The 24,862-nt window shown below is 40.6% G+C and overlaps 5 protein-coding genes and 1 non-coding gene across 6 annotated transcripts in view; 2 read left to right on the top strand and 4 right to left on the bottom strand.

The window, feature by feature from the left end:
* Window positions 1–6,024, top strand: part of LOC144634908 (RNA helicase aquarius-like) — a 33,839-nt gene extending 27,815 nt beyond the window's left edge. Inside the window, exons 49-53 of the mRNA XM_078493951.1 lie at window positions 966–1,136; window positions 1,772–1,969; window positions 2,712–2,774; window positions 3,680–3,793; window positions 4,912–6,024. Coding sequence (XP_078350077.1) covers window positions 966–1,136; window positions 1,772–1,969; window positions 2,712–2,774; window positions 3,680–3,793; window positions 4,912–5,088 — 723 coding nt within the window. The 3' untranslated portion in view covers window positions 5,089–6,024. The remainder of the gene's footprint in view (window positions 1–965; window positions 1,137–1,771; window positions 1,970–2,711; window positions 2,775–3,679; window positions 3,794–4,911) is intronic.
* Window positions 6,025–7,404: 1,380 nt separating this feature from the next.
* Window positions 7,405–8,124, bottom strand: LOC144635089 (NPC intracellular cholesterol transporter 2-like). The gene has a single exon (XM_078494170.1). The coding sequence runs from the start codon at window positions 8,040–8,042 to the stop codon at window positions 7,578–7,580; it is 465 nt and encodes a 154-aa protein (XP_078350296.1). The 5' UTR covers window positions 8,043–8,124; the 3' UTR covers window positions 7,405–7,577.
* Window positions 8,125–8,882: 758 nt separating this feature from the next.
* Window positions 8,883–9,546, bottom strand: LOC144635088 (NPC intracellular cholesterol transporter 2-like). Its single transcript, XM_078494169.1, has one exon. The coding sequence runs from the start codon at window positions 9,470–9,472 to the stop codon at window positions 9,002–9,004; it is 471 nt and encodes a 156-aa protein (XP_078350295.1). The 5' UTR covers window positions 9,473–9,546; the 3' UTR covers window positions 8,883–9,001.
* A 2,834-nt stretch (window positions 9,547–12,380) lies between these two features.
* Window positions 12,381–14,697, bottom strand: LOC144634964 (kelch repeat and BTB domain-containing protein 12-like). The gene is made up of 2 exons (XM_078494011.1): window positions 14,584–14,697; window positions 12,381–14,350 (listed from the first exon to the last, which is right to left on the bottom strand). The coding sequence occupies exon 2, from the start codon at window positions 14,343–14,345 to the stop codon at window positions 12,555–12,557; it is 1,791 nt and encodes a 596-aa protein (XP_078350137.1). The 5' UTR covers window positions 14,346–14,350; window positions 14,584–14,697; the 3' UTR covers window positions 12,381–12,554.
* A 1,122-nt stretch (window positions 14,698–15,819) lies between these two features.
* Trnar-ucu (transfer RNA arginine (anticodon UCU)) lies at window positions 15,820–15,893 on the bottom strand. Its single transcript has one exon. It is a non-coding gene; the product is annotated as a tRNA-Arg (tRNA).
* Window positions 15,894–22,588: 6,695 nt separating this feature from the next.
* On the top strand, window positions 22,589–24,421 carry LOC144636928 (kelch-like protein 40). The gene has a single exon (XM_078496123.1). It carries the CDS (start codon window positions 22,589–22,591, stop codon window positions 24,419–24,421), a length of 1,833 nt encoding a protein of 610 aa, XP_078352249.1.
* The last annotated feature ends 441 nt before the right edge of the window (window positions 24,422–24,862 follow it).

The raw sequence follows: 24,862 nt of genomic DNA, 5'->3' as shown, positions 1-24,862 counted from the left end.
GAAATAACGAATTAAAACATTCCGTTAATTAAGCGTTATTTTTAATTCCCCCCTAATAAAGTGGAGTGTTAATTTCCATGACGTTAATTCCATTATTTTCCCCTTTCTCGTTCATCCAACGTTCTTACTCCAAGGAAACATTATTTTATCTCCACTATCATTATACTGCGAAAACGCTCAAAGTGGGAAAAGTACCATGCATTGTTTTCTTTGATATACGCAAAAAGTTGAAACAACTTTTCCTGTTGTGTCGTCGCGTTAATTTTCTTCATTTTGAAAGTTACCCCTCTTTCCTTAATTCCTTTTTGGAGTAATTTTTCCTCATCCCTTAATTAGTCCTTAATTAATACCTTAATTAACACAAGCGTTAATTTCCTATAATAAGGTATTTCGTGTTTGTTTGACTTCAGTTTTAACAATTACTTAAAGGTAACATTCAATTTGTTTTACCATTTTGTTTGTGGCTTGCAATTTACCGCTATGTGTTTCACAGAGCATGACCACTTACACCCGCTTTCAGTGTTATGTGCATAGCTATCTTTCTACATCCATCTTTCGACCTCGTCTTTCGACGTGCTATTTGAAATGAGCCAATCAAAACTGATGCATACCGGTGTTGGTTTTATGCAAATGAGCCCACAAGCTCAGAAGGTCATGCAAGTGGGCTGTGATTGGCGGATTTCGATCCATAGTGTTTGTTTGGCACGTCGAACGATGGAAAAAAACCCCAACCAAAAGCCAAAGGGAACCGGGAGGAGTATATACTAGTTCTTTATGTGTGACACATGTCCTGCAACTGAGGCTAAATATATCTATATGATAAATGTGGATAGATGGATGTCGATAGAAAGTGTCTGTGCACTTAACACTGAAAGCGGGTGTAAATTCCAGCACAGTCACCTAAGTTTGCGTGCCATAGTCCCTTTGATAACTCATATCAGTGACTCTCTTCTTCACACCCCTAGAATCTAGGTGAGGCCGAATACGCTGTTGCTATCTTCATGTACATGCGCCTGATTGGGTACCCCGCTGACAAGATCGCTATCCTGACCACATACAACGGACAGAAGCATCTCATACGTGACGTCATCAGACAGAGGTGTGCTAACAACCCGCTGATTGGACAACCGAGCAAGGTGAATGAGGGTGGGGTGGGGTCGTGTTGTTTTTTGTTTTTCATTTGAGGGGGTAGTGGGGGGGGGGGGGGGATTTGCCGAGTTGCATTGTTATTTATGTTTACGCATATCAGACGATGTCAAATTGTAATAAAATAGTTCGTGTTGTGGTAAAAACAGTGCGAAGGGCTCACGTTGATCCGATCGAGTTTCTATCATTTGGTGTAATGTTATGAAAAATTGGTTTCGCGTCTATTTTCCTACTGCTAAAGAATCGCTAATCACAACTGTCGAGTGAAAAGAACGTTATGAGCCAATCAAATGGAATAGCTGGAAGCTGAAAACTATGCGACCAGTGCCAAGGCGGGAAAAAATGAAACCGTTGCCAAGCGCGGGCAAATATGTAGCCGTTGCTAAGCGTGGCAAAGCATCTAACTACTGCCAAGCGCGGGAAAACGCGTGTTAGTCAACATGTAAGAAAAGTTTGTTTAGTTTTGGTTTTGCTCGCGTTTCGTTGTGAAATGACATGTATTCGCTGGTTCATTAAAGAAGGTTGTAGGAGCATTAAGAAGTAATATCCAGCTTAGCGAACGCGAAACCAAAGCAAAATATTTGTAGTATCTCAATTAGACGTTAACTCCAGTGTTTTTCCTTAGGTGACCACAGTGGATCGTTACCAGGGGCAACAGAACGATTACATCATCTTGTCACTTGTTCGCACCAGGACTGTGGGTCACATCCGGGATGTTCGCCGTCTGGTGGTAGCCATGTCACGTGCCAGGCTTGGCCTCTATGTCCTGGCACGTGTCAGCCTCTTTCAGAACTGCTTTGAACTCAGACCTGCTTTCTCTCAGGTGAGTGCCCAGCGTTACTTGCGTCGTTCCACGACGTTGGCGTTGTGGAACGACTTAAGAGATGTCGCGCATGCTTACGTCGTTACGTTGCACGCGTTACGACGCCGACAAAAATGTCACGCACACCACGCAACGCTTACGTTGTCTTGTACTCAGAGTTCCTACGTATCCTGGAAAACCTGGAAAGTCCTGGAATTTTATTGTGGCACTTTCCAGGACTGGAAGGTCCTGGAAAACGACTACCAGTCCTGGAAAGTTCTGGAAATCTGGTAAACGCAAGTACCAAATGAGAACTAACATTTTAAGAAATGTTCAGACAGTAAGGAAAAAATAATATTGAGATCTTGGGAGTGAAACGGTTAATGTGAAATTTGGAGTGATGTCCTGTTTGCGTGGTGAGGCAAGGTAACGGTAGCGAACAAGCCATGATCCATTTGTAAAAAAAATAAACGCAATCAATCCTAAGCTTGTGTTAGAAATCATATTGACTGTTAAGTTCGTACAGTGCCTGGATAAAATGTTTGAAACTCTTTTGACAGTTTTCAGTTAATGACAGGGCAAAGACAAAAACTAAAGTTTGCACAAAAATTTGACGAACCCTGATATTCTCATCATTTGTCTATATAGCAATGTGTTGATATTGTATGAGGAAGTTTAATATTGATCTCTGATGATAAAACAAGGTTTACGGTAAAGAAAGTAATACGTTTAAATGGCGTTTTGATCGTTCTATACCCCTCAGTTGACCAGCAGGCCGTTGAAGCTGTACCTAGCACCCAGTGAGCGATATCCCCCTTCCAGACAGGTAAGCTGGACAAATCTTCAACTAGTTTTACTATTTATCTTTTAAATAGCTTTACAATTTAAAACACTGCTACACAAGGCAATTTTTGCTGACATTTTTATCCTGATTTTTTATAAGCGTGCCCCAGGATCGACTCTACGTGTTTGATAAACCAACGATTATTTTTGTTGACCACCCAAAAAATATCTAACAAAAAAAAAAAAAAAAAAAAAAAGGGGGGGGGAAAGGGGGGGGGGGGATTTTTTTTTTTTCTGGGGGGAAAAGGGGGGAAATTTTAAAAAAAAAAAAAAAACAAAAAAAAAAAACCAAAGACTTCACACTCAAGTGAAAACCCTCACTACTTATTTGGTTCTAGTCACTCCACACTTGCCAAAGCAGCGTTTTTTCTGGACAGCAAAACATTTTTCCTTGTAGAATTTTGGTTTGTAAAAATAGATACGTCTGGAACTTTAACATTTCGTTTTCGTGGGTAACATTAAAGGGACTATGTCACGGCTAAGTTAATCTTATGTTATTAAATTTTGCCAAATATTCGCTATGAAACTAAATGTTTGCAAAGAAATTAATTCTTTGATACTAAATGACAAAACCATAGCTTCCTTGCAGCTAAATGTGTCTCCCGGGCGTCATAAATTAAAGTTACTAGCAGAGAAGATTAACTTTGAAAACTGTTCCGCCGGACGATATTTCAAAAGCTCACATCGCAATCCGTTTCAATCTTCAACACTTTTGGCCATCCGTACCTTCTTTTGCATTTGGTGTGTTATTTAAATATTACTTCACTGTTTTAAGAGGTTATTTTATACATTTAAACAAATTCGATGGTCATTTCCTATGCCTAAGTTTGGCTAAAACCCGTGACACGGTCCCTTTAACCTTTGCTCATTTTTTTTTCTCTCTTCAAGCGTGGAATTCCGCCAGCCGAGCGTCCGTTTATTGTTGAAGACATGCCTCAGATGCATCGCTTTGTGTATGACTTCTACAGTCAGTACGTTCAATCACTGAGAGCTCAGAGAGAGGTAAGATCTACTGTAAACAACAGTAAAAAATATCTTAGCTGACTTTACTTCAGTCACGCTAATCCTGGCCTCTATGTAATGGCAATTCTACCAATATAAATTATATGTCGTGGTTTAAATTTATCTTTCGCTAAAAAAATTCAATTCAGGTTTGATTTTTATTTCCCCTTGTTTCAGATAATGATAATGAATATGTCACAGTTAAAAGAAAATGATTGAAAAATTTTAACCAAAGATAATTTAAACTATAACATATATATTAAAACATGTTAAAATTCGCTGATGGTTATGTACATCTTGTAGTCCGTCGAGCGGTTTTTTAATCGCAAACTCAACCCAGTTGAAAGTAATTTCATTTAGCCAACTACAACTACTTAATACCAAACAGTGAAAAAAAAACACGCAATAGCCATGCTTTTAAGTGTAGGATGCCAAAAGTATCTAAGGACGTTTTTAAGTTCTCTTTTTTTCCTAGATCAATAGCAGAGTGGAACCTACTGCCCGCTAAAATAGCGAATTGCAAGTCATTATCTGATTTTAAATCAAATTTAGGGAAGCATGTGAAATAAGTAAAGTACATTGTAATTAAGAATTTTTATATATAATTTATGCATATGTGCATATTTTGTATTTATTTTGGCTTCTATAGTTGATGTGATGTCTTTTAAGATTTTATCAACTCAATAAATGTAGATGTAGATGTAGAAAGGTTAACAACACCAGTCAAATGAGGGGGGGTGCTTTTTCCCTTTCCGCCCCGCTTTTTGCCCTTTTCACGTGTCACGCATAAACCCTTTGTCCCCCTCTCAAATGAGTCAATCCAAACTTTAAGCAGAAACATACGTGACGCTTAGCGCGAGAAAGCGTGTAACCGGTCCTAAGCCCGGGAAAACATGCAACCGTTGCCAAGGGCGGGAAAATGCGTGACGCCATTGGTTTTATTTTGCTTCTAACTGGTTAAAAGAAACAGTGCGTGTTTGTTGTGATTGGCTAAAACAAGTGGCACGAGTTTTTTTGTTTTTCAACTAGTTAGAGCTTGATTACGAAAATAAAGACACTTGTGGTAGATGCTGTTCATGTTGAGGATTTAACGACATACTTTTACTTTTTTTTTCTAGTACATGGCCAACATCCCACAGCCACCTGAAGAGGAAAAGGAAAGTGAAGAGGCTGAACAAGGCGACGATACAAAAGACAAAGACGAAAAAGAACCAGAAAATGCGAACGAAGTGATCGAGGAACAAGGATCGCCGATTGTAAATGAAGTTGAGTCCATGGAAGCAGACGAAAACTAATTTATTGTAAGAACTTTGGCATGGTCCTAGTGAAGTATCTATCGGTTATTTTGCGAAGAGCTTAGCCAACATCGTTTTCTTAGTTCAATATCTTAACGCATTACAGAAAAGAACCCTAGACGCAGAAGGTTTGTCATCAAAGGAACAAAAAAGCTGGCGTACCATAACAACAAGCCCTTAACTAACGGAGCAACACTCCGTAGAAGATCTCTCCTTTCTTTTGTTAGCTTTTGTTTGTTTCTGTACCGAAAAGATTATTGCTCACTCAACAGTAAATTCGATTGTACTACATTACTATCAGTCCAGATGTAAGAAAAGATGTCCCTCGCTTGTTCCCGCAGTTTTTTGTAGCGGCGGTGCTAAGTGACGTATCCTAATTGTAAGTCGTGCTTACTTTTGATTGGATATCTCAAATCGAAAACTTTTTACGTACTTCAACAAGAATTTTCTTAAAAAATTTACTCTGCCTGGTCTGTATCCTTTTATTTTCGCGTATGTCATAAAATAGTGTATTAAAAAATGTGCAGGGATCCTGACAGAATTTATCAACACACTTCCTGTTCTAGGGCAGTGATTTTAGCTAAGGAGACTACCCGTTATTTGAAACGTTGTACAATGCACCCTTCTGTGAAAGAGAGGCTTTGCTTGAGAAAACGGAAGGGAAGTAATTTGTTGCTTGAAATGTTTAGTTTTCGATGAACGTTCCTAGAATGAAATGTCTTCCCAAGAAAGCTTCGACACAGTCTTCGAAGCGAGCTAAAATATCACTCGATGTGCAAAGTACTACAGTCTCTTTGGAACACTGAAATGTCTCTGCGGAAATATAACAACATATCTTGTCACATTATTCGTGGGTTTTCAACGGTGTTCAAATAAAAACTAAGTTTGGTATAAAGGAAAAAAAAAAAAAAAAAAAAAAAAAAAAATCAAAAAAAAAAAAAAACAACAAACACAACTTTGACCCACAACGTTTATTAAATAGCTTATAGTGATGGTGTTGTCATTCGTAAAACCTAAAAGGAAGTCAATGTCAACATATTCACTTTTAGTGGTATCCACATATTTCTCCGCTTGTATGGAGGGTATTTCCCGTAGGGGAAGGGTCCCATGTAAAACTAAGGGGAGGGGGAGGGGATGAGTATGGGTATGAGTCCAATTTATTTTTGTCACCGAAAAAATACTTATACCATTTTTTGCGACATGTTGATGCGCGCTTGCTATCCTAAATAGATATCGGAATAATGCTAACAGTAGGCATTTCAAGACTTTCAAATTTAAGCACACTGTCCAAAATCAATTTGTAAGGAATGCCCTGTGAACCAACAGAGCCAGAGAACTAAAGATTTAGATATAAACTAGCAGTTTATTTACATCTTATTTTTGTGATCTTCTGGAGTAAGTGTGACATCAGCTGTGACTATCACAGTCAACTCTATCTAAAACGGACACCGTCGGGACCGGCTCTCACTGTCCGTTTTAGAGAGGTGTCCGTCTTATAAGGAGTTAAGTTACAGCAAAATGACTGAAAAATGGCAGGGATGGGACAGGTGTCCGTCTTAATGAGATGTCCGTCTTAGAGAGGTGTCCGTTAAGAGAGAGTTGACTGTACACCGGAGATCAGCGATTCAAATGTATGTGTAAATGATAAAACACGTGCTCACGATCCTTTCCGAATGCTTTATGCAATCAGCTTTACAACGACATCAATCGGCTGGCACCCGCCGCGTGCCCAACCCTGCTGCGAGGAAGCCCGAATTAAAATCTCCGCGATCTATTCCCGGGTCTATTGCACCTGCTTTGGACTTGTAACAGCTCAGGCCAGAGCGATTCTCCAGGGAAGAATATTACGCCATTTATAAAGCGGTACAAAACACAAATTTACAATTTCTAAAGGTGCGGCGCGACTTTCATGTGGGAGCCCCCACCCCCTCCGCGGAGTATATTTCGTTACACTGAAATTCTAAATTTGTCCTCAGTTCTCTGCTAATCATGCACAAATCTCGTGACAAGCCCATGATATAAGAACAACAGGTTGTCTGTATTCAAGTCTAATTAAGCCGCTTGATCGCTGTAAAAACTCTAAAAAATTCTCAACGCTCAGCTATCTATACTGATTTATCGGATGGAAGGAGTTTTTTCTCTCTTTCTCCCGGCTCTGAGCGAGAAGTTTGATTGATCAGACATGCACTTACTGGGTTATTTTGATTAGTCACGAAATCTTCCTCTCAATTGCGTTACGAATCAGCACTTCAGACGAACAATGTTCAAGCGTGTGAAACTAAAATTTCAACCCCAACCTCACATCACGAGTTTCAGTAAAGAACTAAAATACATTTTTATTTCTTTCATTTTGACAACAATTAATGAATCTTTCACGATATTTAAAACAACTCACAAGCAAGTTAAAGTTCATGATTAATTGATCGACATGTCCTTCAATTGCAAATTGTTCCTTCACAGCGAAACATTGACAAAAATTTAATGACCGTTCAAGCAATCGTCAACTGAACTTTTCCACAGATAATAGATTTGTCATTTTGATCCTTCAAACCTGCATCCAGCTTCACCGTGGCACTTGGAATATCATCGGTGATGAACATAGTGTACACGAGCTCGACTTGAACACCGCTCTTCAGAGGACAAGTCAATCCATGTCCCGTACAAGCATCGGGGCTCGGTACAGGCAGGGGGACGGGCACAAGTCCGAAGAAGGCCCACGCGTAAACCTTGGATGCTGAAACAACTTCATGCGGGATGAAATTGATCGTCACGGTCGTGTTTCCGCCTTTCTTGAGCACACAAGGATCTTCGTCGCAGGGAGTCACATCAATGCTGGAGACTTCCCCGTTTTCTGGTGAGGTATCTGGTGCTGTACACTTGGTATAGCTGATTGACTTGGAGGAAACTGTTGCTACTGCAAGCAGGAATGTAGCGAAGAAGATCGCAGCTTTCATTTTGCTTCTGGTTCGTGGCACAGTTGGGATCAAAATGGGAGGTGTTAGTTCTATGAATCATTGCAACACAATACGTATTTCGTCACTGGTGGTCACGCGGCGCGACACGTGTTAGTGGACGGCGCGCGAAAACGGGACTTTCTGAAAACGTCAAAACTGTTGAATAAGCGTGATGCACGCATGCTCTAGTGTGGTTATGGTGAGGTAGCTTAGCTTTTCAGTGTGGATAGGGAAACAGTTTGATCCGTTTACGAAGATCTTCGAAGCGAAAACGCTGTTTTCAAGTTCAACATGTTACTTAGGGTGGCGGTAGTCACGCAATCTTGCATCCCGTTCCCGTTGCTTTATACAACTGTGAAATGTCTTGGGGGAAGGGAGAGGCTCCTATACAAAACTTGCGGGAAAACTTGGGAATAGGGGTGACTCGCATCTTGTGAGCGTAACTCATTATTCCAGATTCATCCGAAATGTCCTATCTGTCCGTTTGTGGGCCTGATACCATAAAGGGTATCAAAATAATGATAACAGGCATTTAAACACGCGACATATCAAAGTCCCCCCCCCCCCCCCCCCCCCCGATCTCCCCCCCCCCCTGCAAAAAAATTTTCTGAGTGAACATAGCAGGCTGTCTGCATTCAAGTCAAATTTTACCGCTTGATAAATTAAATATTCCGAAGGATCAGACTGGCACGACCGTGGGTTGTTTATTTCCCCGGCACGACCGGATTAGTCACACAATCTTAATTACTGTTTTGCGCTCCAGGCGAACACCGTTTTATAACGTCAAGAGAAAATAACGTGTAATAAACTGATAACTCAAACCCAAGCTTCAATCATAGGTTTCAGTTAAGATGTAAATCACATTTTTAATTATTTCCCTTTGACAAAAAGTGATAAATCTTTATGATTACTAAGTTCTCCTAAAAAATAGTTTGTTCTTGACAACAACTCATGAACTTTCAAGCAATCGTCAACGAAACTTTTCCGCAAATTAAAGATCCTTCAAACCCGTGCTGAGCGTTCAAACCTGCATCCAACTTCAGCGATCCGCTTGGAATATCATCGGTGATGAACACAGTGTACACAAGCTGGACTTCAGCACCGCTCGCTACAGGACAAGACAATCCGTGTCCGTTACATGCGTCAGGGCTGGGAACAGGCAGGGGTTCAGGCAAACCTCCGAGGAAGGCCCACGCGAAAATCTTGGCGTTTTCAAAATGTTCATGCGGGGTGAAATTGATCGTCACGGTCGTGTTTCCGCCTTTTTTCAGGACACAAGGATCTTCGTCGCAGGGAGTCACATCAATCTTAGTGATTTCTCCATTTTCTGGTGTGGTGTCCGGTGCCGTACATTTGTCGTAGTTAATTGTCTTGGAGGAAACTGTTGTTGCTGCAAGCAGGAATGCAACGAAGAAGAGTGCATCTTTCATTTTGCTTCTGGTTCGTGGCACAGTCTGGTTCAAAATGGAAGGTGTTGTTTTGGAGCATGTATCCAGTTTCGTTTCAAAACAATAAGTATTTTCGTCACAAGTGGTCACGCGACACCTAGGATTTCAGTTTTGGTAGTAGCCTAGCTTCACCAATAGGGAAGAATAAATTGCGTGACAAGCCGAAAAGTTGCTGTCTCAAAGACAGTATATAGCGCTGCAACGCGAGAAAATTATCGAACTTCGAGAAGAGAACCCAGTCGGCCAAATTGCCTTACTCTGTGGTCTTTATATTGGCAAATGCAGAACGATGGTCCTGATGGTCTTATCAGTGTAGTGTCACTGGAAGTTAACAGTGTTAGCTAGTGTTTGAGCAGGAAGAAAGGAAAAACCACGATTATTCGGATCCATGCTCTCTTTTTTTCCTTTAAAGCACCGTGAACTTCGTCCAAGCATAGCCTGCAGAACAGGCGGTTTATTTTTTGCGGTGTTTTTACGAGGTCGCGCGAAGCGCTCGCCCTCGCGTGACCCGCTAAATAAAAACCTAGCACTTCGCGCTTTAGGCTCGATTTCCAGCCGCTTTCTCGGGGAGGAACAAAGACCGGACTCGAGGAGGCGGCGGAAATCGAGCCTATTCGCGCTTCGACCCGCAAAATAAACCGCCTGTTCTGCAGGCTATCCAAGCAAAGTTAAACTACCACCACCCATAATGCCTTTCGGTCTCGTAGCCAAATTCTTTTGCGCTTTTAAGGAGTTGGAAGGTGTGTTATCCGAGATGGAATGACTGTCGCAAGGCGATTTTCGTTTTTTACTCTCACTGCGTATATTGCCGGCTACAACCGTCACAAGGCGTACATTCACTTTAAATGAATACACAAATAATGAGAGCAAGAATCCTGCACGACCTTAAGGGAGGAGGAGGGTACTTCTTAACTACCAATTTGTTGCAAAGAAAGGTTTGTGTAACGATAAGTGTTATGGCTATGGCACGGAGCCTCTATTCGCCTGTACTTGGGAACTCGGCAAGTTTCTCAGTTAACAGCTATAAGCTCTTGACGGTTGAGCGGACAAAATGATTCGGTAAACAATGTGATTCGATGCGGAGCGGGGAGATTAATTAACTCGGGGGAGCCACCGGTTTGTCAAGGCTTGGCTACCTGCACTCGTTACGTATGCCAGAGGTACAAGGAACTTGTTCCTCCGCCTTACTTAGCGATCACGCAGCAGAAAACCAGAAAACATCTTTGAAACTCAGCAAATCGTCTTTATTGTAGAATTAACCTCGACAACACTTCACACTACTTCATATAGTTCAAACTGCTAAAGGCAATCGATTTTTAATAGTTTACGCGTTACTTATACACTAGATAAATACAGTTGTCTTTCGCTATGGATTTCCAGTACAAAAGGAATCAATGCATGTGTATTGTTTTTGAAACAAAATTCCAAGTCAGATTAATTTTTCTAAACATGCGTAGGGTAATATAGTTGGATCTGCGTACAATCGTAAATCTCTGAATCAAGGACATTCAAATCAGACTTGGCCACAGTCTGTGCGGCGGGTCTAGAATGCTGGTAACTGGTAGCTGGTAGCTGGTAGCTGGTAACTGGTAACTGGTAACTGGTAACTGGTAACTGGTAACTGGTAGTTGGTAGCTGGTAACTGGTAGCTGGTAACTGGTAGCTGCAGGTAGCTGGTAACTGGTTTTTTCATTTTATCAGCACAAGATTTTCAACGTTTTTTCGGTCAAACAAGCATCATAAACCAACAACAATTTAGAAACAACAACAATACACATTTTATTATCAAAAAGAAATTATATTGAAATTAAAAATGGGATGTTTGATACGTTTTACACTAAACTATGTAAATATGCTTTATATTTGTGCTCACCTTGCTTTCATTGCTCGCATCACTGCACCAAAAAAGCAACGAAAGCGTCCAATTAAATAAAAAAAAACAGGAAACTGGACGTGCGAGCCCTTGAAAGGAGCGCGCGGCGAGACATTGACCTTCATCGTGTCATATCACCAAACCGGTCTGTTTCATGTTTGTTACTGTTAAAAAAATAATCCATTTTTTAAAATTGGAATAGAACAGCTAGGAGATAAGCAACTGCATGTCGGAGACTTCATGTTCCGTGACAGTACAGTGACAGATGTTAAAAGTAGGTCTAGACTTCATGAGACAATGAACACTTTTACTAGTAGAATTGATTGACTTTTTCTGATTATCGCCTAGCAACAAGCAATCATATTTAATGTACTAGCATAAAATCAAGCGTCCTCTTTTCCATGTTTTAGAGTAGCTCTTGCACAACTGTTGTAACGAGTGAATACGATTAAAAGTGAGCCAAGTGATTAAACGCAATCGACTCTACTGATTGTCTTAGTTAGTTCGTCGACCTGAAAACCCTAGTGAACGGGGCAAAGTTCTCAACATGCATAGTTTCCTGGATCAGATAAGATAAACTCATGTCTACGTTATGTTAAGTTTGTTTTTGCCACTTGAGCTGTATTGGACGGCAAATGCTCATTTGAAGAACACTTTATGTTCCATAATGCAGAATTAACAACCAAACCGGTGTACTGTGTTAGAATAAAAGTTCTAAGTAAATCTTCAAGTCTATTTGATTGTAAGTATTCGTTTTGGGCCACCAATTGCAAAATCGTTTTTCTATGATGTTCCCTCCCCCAACTAATCCACATTCTGGTTAGGGACGGACCATTATTTTTTGGAGGGGGAGGGATTTAGTGAAGGGATTTCGAAAATAAAATGTTTTCAGAGAAGCACAAACTAAAATGAAAAAAAGTTTGCAAAATTTTTTTTTCATACCCCCTCCCTTACCAGCTACCAGTTACCAGCTACCAGTTACCAGTTACCAGCTACCAGCATTCTAGACCCGCCGCAGTCTGTGTATTTTTGATAAATTCCTGAGATTTTTTATTTCAGTTGAATTAACTCTTGCTTTTCGTAGTGTAGATTTAAATGACAATTTTTTCATCAACAAAACTGATGTTATGAGTCTCTTTCTGCGATGCGATACCTTCCACAGTGGTGTCTGTGCTAACGGCCATGACACTGTCACGTAATGAGCTGTGTCCACTGAAGGTTACCTCCTAAAAGAACTCTCATTGAAAAGGATCTTACACTATATGTTTCGTCCTCTCCATATGGAACATCTGGAACAGGTATTTTAGTTATGACATTACAGTCATCCATGTCAGGATCATAGCATTCAATTCTTCCCCTTTCCCCCGAGCTGGAACAGCTATCATCAACTACATAAACTTTCTCGTCAACACACATCATGCTGCGAAAATGTGACCACTTTAGGCTTGCTATTATCTGCCACTCATTTGTTGATTCGTTGAACACTTCACAAGGTTGCAAGGTAGGATAAGCCATGTCACCATCAGGGGTTACACCGGCTTCCGACCATCCACCAGTAACGAAAACTTTCTCACGTGAGGCAGTTCCGTAAGCTCTTTGTCTCGCTTCTTGAAGATTAGCCAGTTTCTCCCATTTTCTTCTGCTGAGATCATACCTGTCTACATCGGCCAAGACCTTGTGCGGTCCTCCAATGCGACCACCAATGAAATAAATAAAATTGTCTTTTGCGACAACGCAAATTGCTGTTCTTAAACCTAAATCAAATGATGATATGTCTTCCCAGGAGTTGGATTCTGGTTTGTACTTCGTTATATAGGAGAGATGCCTTTTCCCACAAGGAGAAAATTCTGACACCCGCGGGGGGACATAGCAAGACTGCAAAGAGACACAACAAGGGCAAGATTTTTCAGTTTCCGATTCTAGTGCGTAAATTGCCTCTTCACTGTTTTCACTGACAAAAATTTGCTGTAAATCTCTTTTTCCTGTGTATGGTATGTACGTTACGAAGTCACGCTTCCCAGTCGTCATTCTTGAAAGGCTATACAACGTGCCGTGACAAGATACGATTTGCTTCAGCCATAGTGAAGTGTCACGCAACTCGTACCACGTGTTTGCACGGGGATCATAACACAGGAGTTGATCGAGTCGCCCTTTCCGTATACATACTACTATAACAGATGTCTCAATTGACTTCCTGGGAAACGGGACAGAGATATTTTCAAAATTATTGGAGTCAATTGCCTTCAAAGCTTCCTTTACAAGAGTGAGACAGCATGCATTATCATTCACAAGATCATTTGCCACGATATCATTGAATAGATAGTCACGCAATACATAAACAAGCCGAACCTGACGTAATAAATCGGCGAAATACTTCTTTCGCTCGCGTTTGTTGTGATCAATCCAAGATAGAATGATCTTAAACACATCTTCTTCTGCGCTAACAACTATTTCGTCACTTGAAATCCACTCGTTTACTTCCTCGCACGACAGGTTCAAAAACTCTTCCGCTTTCGCTACGTCGGTGAAATTTGCATGGATTAATTTCTTGGCGTCAGAAATAAGCTCTTTGCATTCATATCTTTCTGCAAAATAGTAAGTTGAAATACAATTTGAAGTATTCAACGTTTGTGCTAAAACTCTCTCAGCCAGAGTTTTCAATGGCAAAATAAACAAATAGTCAGCCATCTCGATCAGGTCTCGAGCATTATCTTCAGCCAACATTTGAACGCCGCCGGTGTAAATAAACTCCAATACAGCTCCTAAACCAGCCTCAGTTAGCATTTCCAATCGAACCTCTCTTTTCTTAGACTCTATCATGCCACTGCTTAGCAGCTTTTCAAAGAAAGGGCTTGCCTCTGAAAGAACTTTTCTGTGAGCTTTGAATTCTGTGCCATCTTCGGCCACCAAGGTAACGTCAAAAGGATTGTCGTGTGTTTCTTGTGGCTTGAATATGTCTTGTGTCCTTCTTGTAACATCCATTAACCCTATTAAATGCGAATCAACTAATTATTATCGTGGTTGACAGAAAAAAGAATATCACTAAAATGGATTATTCGTGATCGTAGAACTCATCAATTCAATAATTGAACTCATTAATTCCCCGAAACAAACACGTGATGTGGAAACGCGTGATACGGGGATCAATCAAATTGAGATCAAGGTACGGAACTTGATACGGCTCTCGAGCTAAAGTCATTTATATTTAGATTTGCCTTACCGTGCTGACGAATCCCAATAAGAACGAAACCCGGGGAACGCAACAGCTGCCCGGGGTTACAAACCTACTGTATCGGTTCTAGTCTTGTTGCTGTCTCGCAAAGTCCACTTTTTCGCGTAGTATCAGCCTTGCTGTATTGCATAGGTGCTTGATTTCATGTTAAATGGTAGCGAATTTGGAATAGTCTAGTTTCAGTCAGTCGACCGGAAGTAAGTGAACCACGGACATGGACATGCAAATCAGACTTGGCCAGAGTCGGCTTTCTTGGTGCTGAACAAAAGAAAACCCGGCTCTGGAAATGGGAGTGCCCCCCGCTTATAAGCCCTCCCCCCCGGTAATTGGCCCATCAACCCGGTAGATGAAAAAAAACATCCAATTATAAGCCCTCTCGGATATATATTATAATATATATAAATTATAAACTATAAATTATACAAAAGAAAACCGGGCTCTGGGAATGGGATAGCCCTTCGCTAAAAGCCCCCCCCCCCCCCTCCCGGTCATAGGCCCATCAACCCGGTAGACCAAAAAAAATACATGCGATTATAAACTAGCCTTCGTCCCAGAGGCTTATTATAAACCCTCTCGGATATAAGTCCCTCTCTCCCAATACCTTTCCAAATATCGAAATGAATTTGATTTATAATTATTTTGGGTTTTTAAAGTTTAATTCAAAACCATTAATGAAAATCGTATTTCGATTAACGCTGCTGTAGCTTATTTCCAAACATTTATTTTTATTTTTTATTATGCCGCTTATAATCAGTTTCTGAGGATTTGTGATTACACTAATCACATCATAACATCATCATACTGATATCGAAAATCTCATTTGCATTTACTTTAAATACACATTAACATACAGCACGTTTAAAAGGGACCGTGATCGCGAGAAGGCCACCGCGTGAATTTTTCCTCGCGTGGTCCTCTCCCGCCTTTCGCGTTTCTCATACGCGCGCTCGAAACTACAGCGCCTGCTACGAGGGTATCTGAGGACTTCGTCAGTTGGTAGCCATGACTACCAACTGACGAGGTCTTCAGACAAAACTAGTATTATAGAGATATAGATAGGACCGCGTGGCACACGTTTTTAAATAGGATATTAAATAATTTTAAATAATTTATTAAATATTAAATAAATAAATTATTTTTAATGTGTTGGAGTGCCGGTAGTAGGCAATACTGCCGATACACCAAATCCCCTCGGATATACACCACGGGGCAAAGAAAAATCTCTGACCCCGGCGGGATTTGAACCCACGACCTCCGGATTAGATCTACGGACGCTCTACCGACTGAGCTACGAGGCCAGTACGGGAGCAGGTCGGGGTAATTTAGGTAGTGAGTCGCGGTAAGTATACAAGTGATAGAGATATAGATAGGACCGCGTGGCACCCGTTTTTAAATAGGATATTAAATAATTATTTTTAATGTGTTGGAGTGCCGGTAGTAGGCAATACTGCCGATACACCAAATCCCCCTCGAATATACACCCTATTAAAGGAAATTCAAGGGTCGTGGGTTCAAATCCCGCCGGGGTCAGAGATTTTTCTTTGCCCCGCGGGAACCCTCCTAAATTTCCTTTAACAGGGAGTATATCCGAGGGGATTTGGTATATCGACAGTATTGCCTACTACCGGCACTCCAACACATTAAAAATAATTATTTAAAACTAGTATTATAGTCGCGTATTGTAAAACTAGTATTGTAGTCGCGTACGTTAATGTGTGTTGAAAGTAAATGCAAATGAGATTTTTCCATATCAGTATGATGTTCAGTAATACTTTCTTGGCTTCGGACAGAACTTCACAAAGGGATCGAATTGAAGATATATTGATACAGAGCAACAGTCAGAGCTGTCACAACGTCTGTCACCTCGTGCCTTGACACACTCGGCAGACACTTCCAGAGCTGTCACAACGTCTGTCACCTCGTGCCTTGACACACTCGCCAGACACTTCCAGAGCTGTCACAACGTCTGTCACCTCGTGCCTTGACACACTCGGCAGACACTTCCAGAGCTGTCACAACGTCTGTCACCTCGTGCCTTGACACACTCCGCAGACACTTCCAGAGCTGTCACAACGTCTGTCACCTCGTGCCTTGACACACTCAGCAGACACTTCCAGAGCTGTCACAACGTCTGTCACCTCGTGCCTTGACACACTCAGCAGACACTTCCAGAGCTGTCACAACGTCTGTCACCTCGTGCCTTGACACACTCGGCAGACACTTCCAACACTTCCATTTTGCCTAAGGCCATCCCAATAAAATTTTTGTTTCCCATCCCCCCGTCTCTTGCAATGGTAGGTCGGTCGGTCGGGCAATTGCTGGTTTTCACTGTCACGCAATCAAAAAATAAATTCGAAACCATTCAACTACAGGAGCTATGAATTTCAAATACAGTAAAAACCCGCGTGTAAGAACCTATTTTTTTAGAGTTTGGCAAAACAGGTTCTTGTATTATGGGGTACTTATTGACAGTTTAGGCTAAGTAGGTTCTTAATCAGGTTCTTAATTTCTACAGAGTAGACCTTGTTGTTGATTATCAGAAAATAGTATAAAATCTGGTCTGTTCTTCATTATAAATATTTATTAATGTACCCATGTTACCAAAAGTCCAACAACATACTGTATATACCCCAGTAACATCACCTTAATCTGGTTTTTGGTAAAAAATATATATAAATTAAATAGTTAAACCCTACATATAAGAACCTGTAGGAATTTGTTTGGCTAAACAGGTTCTTATATTTTGGGATATTATAAAAGCAAATTTCTGCCAGAAGGTTCTTAAATGCCTAGGTTCTTACACGCGGGTTTTTACTGTATTATAGACGATAAATAGATAAACAATTTCTCCAAGTTTCAGGTCTGTGCGTTCACTGCGTTGTACCGTTCGCGAGTTATTTGCCGAACCTTTCCACGCAAATTTATAAAGCTTAGTATGGAGATGCCATAACTGTGTCCTTCCGAGGGACACAAATATGGCCGCCGTGATGTCAGAGAAACCATCTGGAACTCAATTCTGTTTACAACAGCGGTAATCTTTGGCTCATGAGCTAGTACAGTTTCACATAAACACCACTTATTATATCTGAAATGTTCAATCTGCTGAAAATGGAAAGGAAAGGCCTTTTTTCGAACAAAAACAGCTTTGTCAGCTTTGTCACGGCACTCAGCTTGATGTCACATACGACGGAGAATTCAAATATTCAAAATGCTCTGTTTAAAAAACGAATGACACTATCGATCTGGAAATTTGCAAAAAGATATATTTTTAGTTTATCTTACGTCTAATGACAACGAAAATTTAGTAGGCCTAGTGAATTTTGATTTCAGAATTTTATGACATAACACGAAAACCAAGAATAAAAAAAAGAATGAACACTTATGAGAGGTCTGGGTTCTAGGGAAGGCCGGGCTGCTAAGTAAGAAAGCCTGGTTACGAAGTCTTATAAAAAACGTGGCATTTTCGTTCGTTGACTTCGTTATTTCTTAACAGCCTTTAAAAAACGTAGTACCGATGTTAATTAAAGACAAGGACCACAGCATACCAATTGTTGTTAATAAAACAAGATCGTGTGATTGTACATTAAAGTACTTGCTTCTTTGACTACTGAATCTGGAATTTTTTTGTTTTTACTTTTCGAAAAAAATGGGTCAGTCGGGCGATGGGAAACGAAACATTTTATTGGGATGGCCTAATCAAGAGTACCATAACACACAAAAAGCAAAAAAGCTGCAATTTTTATGGTTAACATTTTTTTTCACGGCTAACGGACTAACGGTTAAAATGTTTTAATTTTTACACCTAACAGCCAAATCCGTAGCTGTTTTACCGCTAATAGCTAAGCCCTTTGAGACCCTCGATAAATTATCACTTAGCAAATCTACCACAATCTTGCCAAAATCATCCATCGGCTCTGGCATTCCCAGATAATAGAGAGGTTAAGCATGACGTTTACGGCAAACGGCAAAAATGAAACTTTTGCCGTCTCTCTTCAGTTGTGTGTACAGTAGAGAGAAATTATTTGTATTTGCAATAAATAGTAGGAGACGTTATTCCATTTTTGTGTGCTTTATTTACGGATTAGAAGAAAAAGAACTCAAAATCAGAAGTTATCTTTTCCGTTTGCCGTCTGCCGTTAACGTCATGCTTAACCTCTCTAATGACGTACGAGAAACGGAGAACGGGAAACGGAAAATCAGGAAACAGGGAACGGGGAACGGGAAATCTCTAAAATGGGGAATCTCTAAAATGGTGAATCTCTTAAAACGGGGAATCTCTAATACGGGGAACTTTTAAAAGGGGAATCTCTAAAATGAAGAATCTCTAAACAACAAAAGCTTAAGTTTTCATTAATGTATTTTCTCCGGGATTTTTCTAGTATCTACCAGACGTGCTCCAATAAATTGATGGCGAACATAAATACCTGACAAAAATATTGAGCGGAACTTTTCTACAGATGTAAAGCACAGACCTGATACTCGGATGAGTTAATTACTAATAAGTGTTCCATAAAATTCCAGTTTCTTGACTAGTTTGCTTGACTGTTTTTGGCTTAACTTTTTCGCGGCGTGACAGTTGCGTGTAAATTTAACTGAAGAACAATAGTTTTTTTTTAAATATTTTTTTAGCCCCATCTGTTCCCACCTCAAAACACCCATCAGCATATATAGAGCGTCTCTTCCGATCCTCTTCAAAGCAGAAGTCAGTATACCCCTACCATATTTCCTCCGCTCGTCGTTGGCCTATTCAGAGTGGTGTGTGACATCCGTCAACTTCAGCACAGAATTACTGGGCAGCTAACAACCTCCATCGAGCCTCGGAATGTGCATTTTGACCTCCGCCTGGCACGTGTTCTTGCAAGGTACCCTTTCGAGTTTTCGGTTTAATTTTATGGTTCAATTTACAATTTGTTGGAGCACGTCTAGTAGATACTAGGAAAATTATTTAATGAAAACTTAAACCTTCATAGTTTAGAGATTCGATTCCTGATTTTAGAGATTCCCCATTTTAAACATTCCCCGTTTTAGAGATTCCCATTTTATAGATTCCCCTTTTAGAGATTCCCCATTTTAGAGATTCGCGATCCCCATTTCAAAGATTTCCCATTTTAAAGATTTCCCATTTTAGAGATTCCCCATTTTAGAGATTCCCCGTTTTAGAGATTCCCCATTTTAGAGATTCCCCATTTTAGAAATTTCCCCTTTTAGAGATTCCCCATTTTAGAGATTCGCGATCCCCATTTCAAAGATTTCCCATTTTAAAGATTTCCCATTTTAGAGATTCCCCATTTTAGAGATTCCACCTTTTAGAGATTTCGCATTTTAGAGATTCCCCATTTTAGAGATTCCCCCATCTTAAAGATTTCCCTTTTTAGTTATTCCCCATTTTAGAGATTTCCCATTTTAGAGATTCCCCATTTTAGAGATTCCCCCATTTTAAAGATTTCCCCATTTTAGAGATTCCCCCATTTTAGAAATTTCCCCTTACAGAGGTTCCCCCTTTTAGAGGTTCCCCATTTTAGAGATTCCCCCATCTTAAAGATTTTCCCTTTTAGAGATTCCCATTTTAGATATTCCCCCTTTTAGAGATTTCCTCTAACAGAGGTTCCCCCTTTTAGAGATTCCCCATTTTAGAGATTCTCCATTTTAAAGAGATCCCCGTTCCCCGTTCCTCGTTCCCCGTTCCTCGTTTTAGAGATAGCCTTTGGAAATATAATCCAAAAGCTTTGAATATCCGGAATATTTCACCGGCTGAAATAAATAATCGGGTAGTTGATGACGTCGTAGATAGATTGATCTTGCACAGATAGACTACATCGATAAGTTCGAGACGAGTTTATGAAAACGGAGGTCACCAATACACTTAAGTAATATTCGTTAGTCGGTTAAACATGGCGTTCGGACACAATTCGTGGCTTAATTCTATAATTTCCTTTGCTATTAAGAAACTCTAGAACCACCAGAGAACTGCGGATTATTTTGCTCAGGCAGGGCTTTCATGGTTTCTGATGATCTCTTCCGTCTCTTCGCCGATTCCTTAGAAAAACGTGCACTTGAAGGCCTTGAAGGCGATTTCGATATGCATCAGTCAATTGAAACCCCGGCCCCCCAACCCCCGGGACTTAGCGGGGATTTAACGCGTCCAAAGCCGGGATTTAACGCACTTTTAACGGCGCGTTGGCCCCGGTGGGCGGTGGTTTTAACAAAATGTCAGTAGACCGGGGCCGTGGAGCGGTAATTTAACAGCACGCAATCACCTGAAGCGGGGACGACAGCCGGGATTTAACATAAAGGACTAAATGCTTTCCTCAAAATGTCCGTTTTGAGGAATCCGTTCTAAAAAGTCTCCACTCTTCTTCCTTGATAAAGCTTTTCGCGATGCCTGGGTTTGTATTTAATGCATTCGCACGATAAAAATGACTCATTGTACTTGTAATCTACCACCTTAGTACACTATCGTCTCCAAGAAAGTAATTTTTGTTTCTGAGATTTCAGCCGTGAATTATATATGTCTTATATCGTAGGGTGAAAGCTGTTTACCTATAGAAGAAATTCTTTTGTCCGTTTTTTTTTTCCTGAAAGTCGATTCGGATGCCCCCGCCAAGCGGGGCTTTTAACAGACGTGTAGCCCCTAGGGCGGGGAAATAAGCCGGGTTTTAACACTTGGTAAATGTTAAAATCATGACAACACTTCAGTCTGGTCTGATCGTAATGCGGCCGCTAAAAATATTTAACCGAGTTAGTTTTGGTAACCATACTTTAACCTAGTTAAGTTTTGTGGAAATTTTTAACCGGGTTTCTAAAAAATTAACCCAGTTAACTCTCAAGTGTGGCCGCGGCCATTGTTTAGTTCGTTATCAGTACCTCGCTTTGTATTTTTTAAGTTTCAAAATCCTTCGCTTTTTGTAACCGTCACTTCTGAAGATGCGTGCTGTAGCATGCGAAACGTCTAGTAAATTTTAGATTCTTTTTTTCAAACCATGCATAGTCCATGTGTTATGTTTGTTACCGCTGTTTGTATTTTATTTCTTTTGGCTGGCTTGGGGAGGGGGGGGGACAGGGGGGTCTGAACCTCCCGCCTCCCGTACCTTTTACTCCCGCCTCCCGCCCCTTTCCGTAGCTTTTCTCTCCTGTTTGTTCCATGTCTATTGCGAAATATAATGAAATGTTACGAAATTTCACTCGTTTTCTCCCGGTTCCCTGCTTCCCGGCCTCTCTCCTCCCGCTTCCCGCCCCTTTTCTCCCGGGCTCCCGCCCCCCTGTCCCCATCCACTGGCTTGATATTGTCTTTGTGGTCGATTGAGTGGTTCATTGAACAACGGTTGATTCAGACTTCATTTTCAAACTACAATACTCAGCGAATTCGAGTACAGGCACCATTGTTTCCGTCAAGTGGGAAAGAAAAGCCTTTGAATTTCATTTGCATTCAAAAGTTAACAAATTGCACTTCACAGTTATCGAAACTTAGAAACAAAAGTTGCTATTATTAGCTGTCTTCCGCCCATTTTCTTGAACAATCACACAAATTCGATAAAAATTATTAACATGACAGGTTAATAACTAAACACTAATCTGGGTAAAGGTAACTTTGAAAATTTGAAAAAATAGATGCACTAATATCAGGCTTTATAATTATGAATCCCAAAAATAACTGAACATCATTCAGGTGTAAACGTGATTGCAAAAGCACGAATGATTGATGTACCGACAGGACTAAAAGAAACCTTCATACTATAAGCAAACCCCAATGATGCTCGATGCAATCTTTTTTTCTTTTCCGAGCAAGTCCTTCCGCAAATTTCTTGTTGAAATTTTATTTCAATTCAGCCGTTGAAATATTCTGGCTACTTGTTGACGTCATAGATATTGAGTCCCCTGAATCGATGCAGTTCAATGGAAACGGCGGTCACGAATCCACTGGTAATATTTTTAAGTCTTAAACTTGAACTACAATAATTTTCAGGAGGTTTCCATTTATTAGTGTTAATACGCTATGGATGTTACGAAAAAGAAAGACATATTCAAGCCACAAGAAACGCACGACAATCCTTTTGACGTGACCTTGCTGGTCGAAGATGGCACCGAGTTCAAAGCTCACAGAAAAGTTCTTTCAGAAGCAAGTCCTTTCTTTGAAAAGCTGCTAAACAGTGGCATGATAGAGTCAAAAGTAGGAGTGGCTCGATTGGAAATGCTAACCGAGGCTGGTTTAGGAGCTGTATTGGAGTTTATTTACACGGGTGGCGTTCAGATATTGGCTGAAGATGATGCTCGGGACCTGATCGAGATGGCTGACTATTTGTTTATTCTGCCATTAATGACTCTGGCTGGAAAAGTTTTAGCACAGACGTTGAATACTTCAAATTGTATTTCAACTTACCATTTTGCAGAAAGTTATCAATGCGAAGATCTTATTTCTGACGCCAAAACATTCATACATGCAAATTTCACCAACGTAGCGAAAGCGGAAGAGTTTTTGAACATGTCGAGCGAGGAAGTTAACAAATGGATTTCAAGTGACGAAATAGTTGTTAGCGCAGAGGAAGATGTGTTTAAGATCATTCTAACTTGGATCGATCACAACAAAAGCGAGCGAGAGAAGTATTTCAACGATTTATTTCGTCAGGTTCGGCTTGTTTACGTATCGCGTGACTATCTATTCAATGATATCGTGACAAATGATCTTGTGAACGATAATGTATGCTGTCTCACTGTTGTAAAGGAAGTTATGAAGGCAATTGACTCAAATAATTCTGAAAATATCTCGGTCCCGTCTCCCAGGAAGTCCCTTGAGACTCCTGTTATAGTAGTATGCCTAGTGAAAGGGGGGGAACAACTCCTGTGTTATGATCCCCGTACAAATACGTGGTACAAGTTGAGTCACACTTTGCCGTGGTACAAGTTGAGTCACACTTCACCGTGGTTGGAGCAAATGGTATCCTATCACGGCACAGTGTATACTTTATTTCAACGCACGATTCAGAAGCGTCACTATAAAAACTATATATTTTGCCTTGATAAATTGTTTGATCGATGGACGGACGTACCGTACGAAGGAAACAGACATTTACAGAAAATTTTTGTCAGTAACAATGGAGATGGAATTTACGCACTGGAATCAGAAAGGCAAAATCCCGGGAGTACAATATCTTGTCCTGATTGTGCTTCTTTGAATCCTTTCAATCGGTCCGGGCGAGTGGCACAGTTTATTCCTTGTGGAAAACAGCATCTTTCGTACATTACGAAGTACAAACCCGAATCGAAATCGTGGGAAGACGTATTATCAATTGATGTAGGTTTGAGGGTAGAAATTTGCATTGTCGCAAAAGACAATTATATTTATTTCATTGGTGGCGTCATGGAGGGAACACGCAAGGTCTTGGCAGATGTTGACAGGTATGATCTCAACAAAAGAAAATGGGACAAACTGGCGAATCTTCGAGAAGCAAGGTTTTCTGCCTTCGGAACCTCCTCACGCGAGAAAATTTTCATTGCTGGGGGATGGAGGGAAGGCCTTTGTGTTCATGTGAACACATGTGAAGTGTACAGCGAAATAACAAATGAATGGCAATTAATAAGAAAACCAAGGACAATTCTTGATAGCAGAATAATGTGTGTTGATGGCAAAGTTTATATGGTGGACGGTACGTGGTACAACTTGGGAAGAAGGAGAGAAATTGAATGCTATGACCCTGACAAAGATGAATGGAATGTCGTAACTAAAATACCTGTTCCAGCTAACGCTGGCCTACATAAAGGTAGAGACGTGGCTGGTGTAATGTCCTGCTCAATGAGAGTTTTTCTAGGAGGTAAATTTCAGTACTTTTAGACACAGCTCATCACGTGACAATGTCTCCGCCGTTAACACGGACAGAAAGTGACTCGTAGCTCAGTGAGTTGTATTGGTTTTAATGGTAAATAAAAAAGGTCATTTAAATCTAAACTGTGATGAGTTTAGAGTTCATTAAAAGCAAGACTTAATCCTACTGACAACTTTTAAGTTGTCAGCAACTTGTCAAAACTACGCAAATTGTTTTGTTAGATTTTTGATATGTTCAACTCTGGTTACTCTCCCATTCCCAAAGCCCGGTTTTCTTTTGATCAGCACGAAGAACGCAGGCTCTTGCCAAGTGCGATTCGAATGCCCGTGTTTCACGGACTTGCATGTCCATTCTTTTTTTTTTCAGTCGTATTTCAAAAAATTAAACGAAAGGCACGCAATGCATGCGCATGCAGAAGTGATGACATCTTACAAGCACGTTGATATTTT

Source organism: Oculina patagonica, chromosome 13, assembly GCF_052425735.1.
Source record: "Oculina patagonica isolate OP01 chromosome 13, crgOcupat, whole genome shotgun sequence".
NCBI lineage: Eukaryota > Metazoa > Cnidaria > Anthozoa > Scleractinia > Oculinidae > Oculina > Oculina patagonica.
This window is presented reverse-complemented; position numbering and strand designations above follow the sequence as displayed.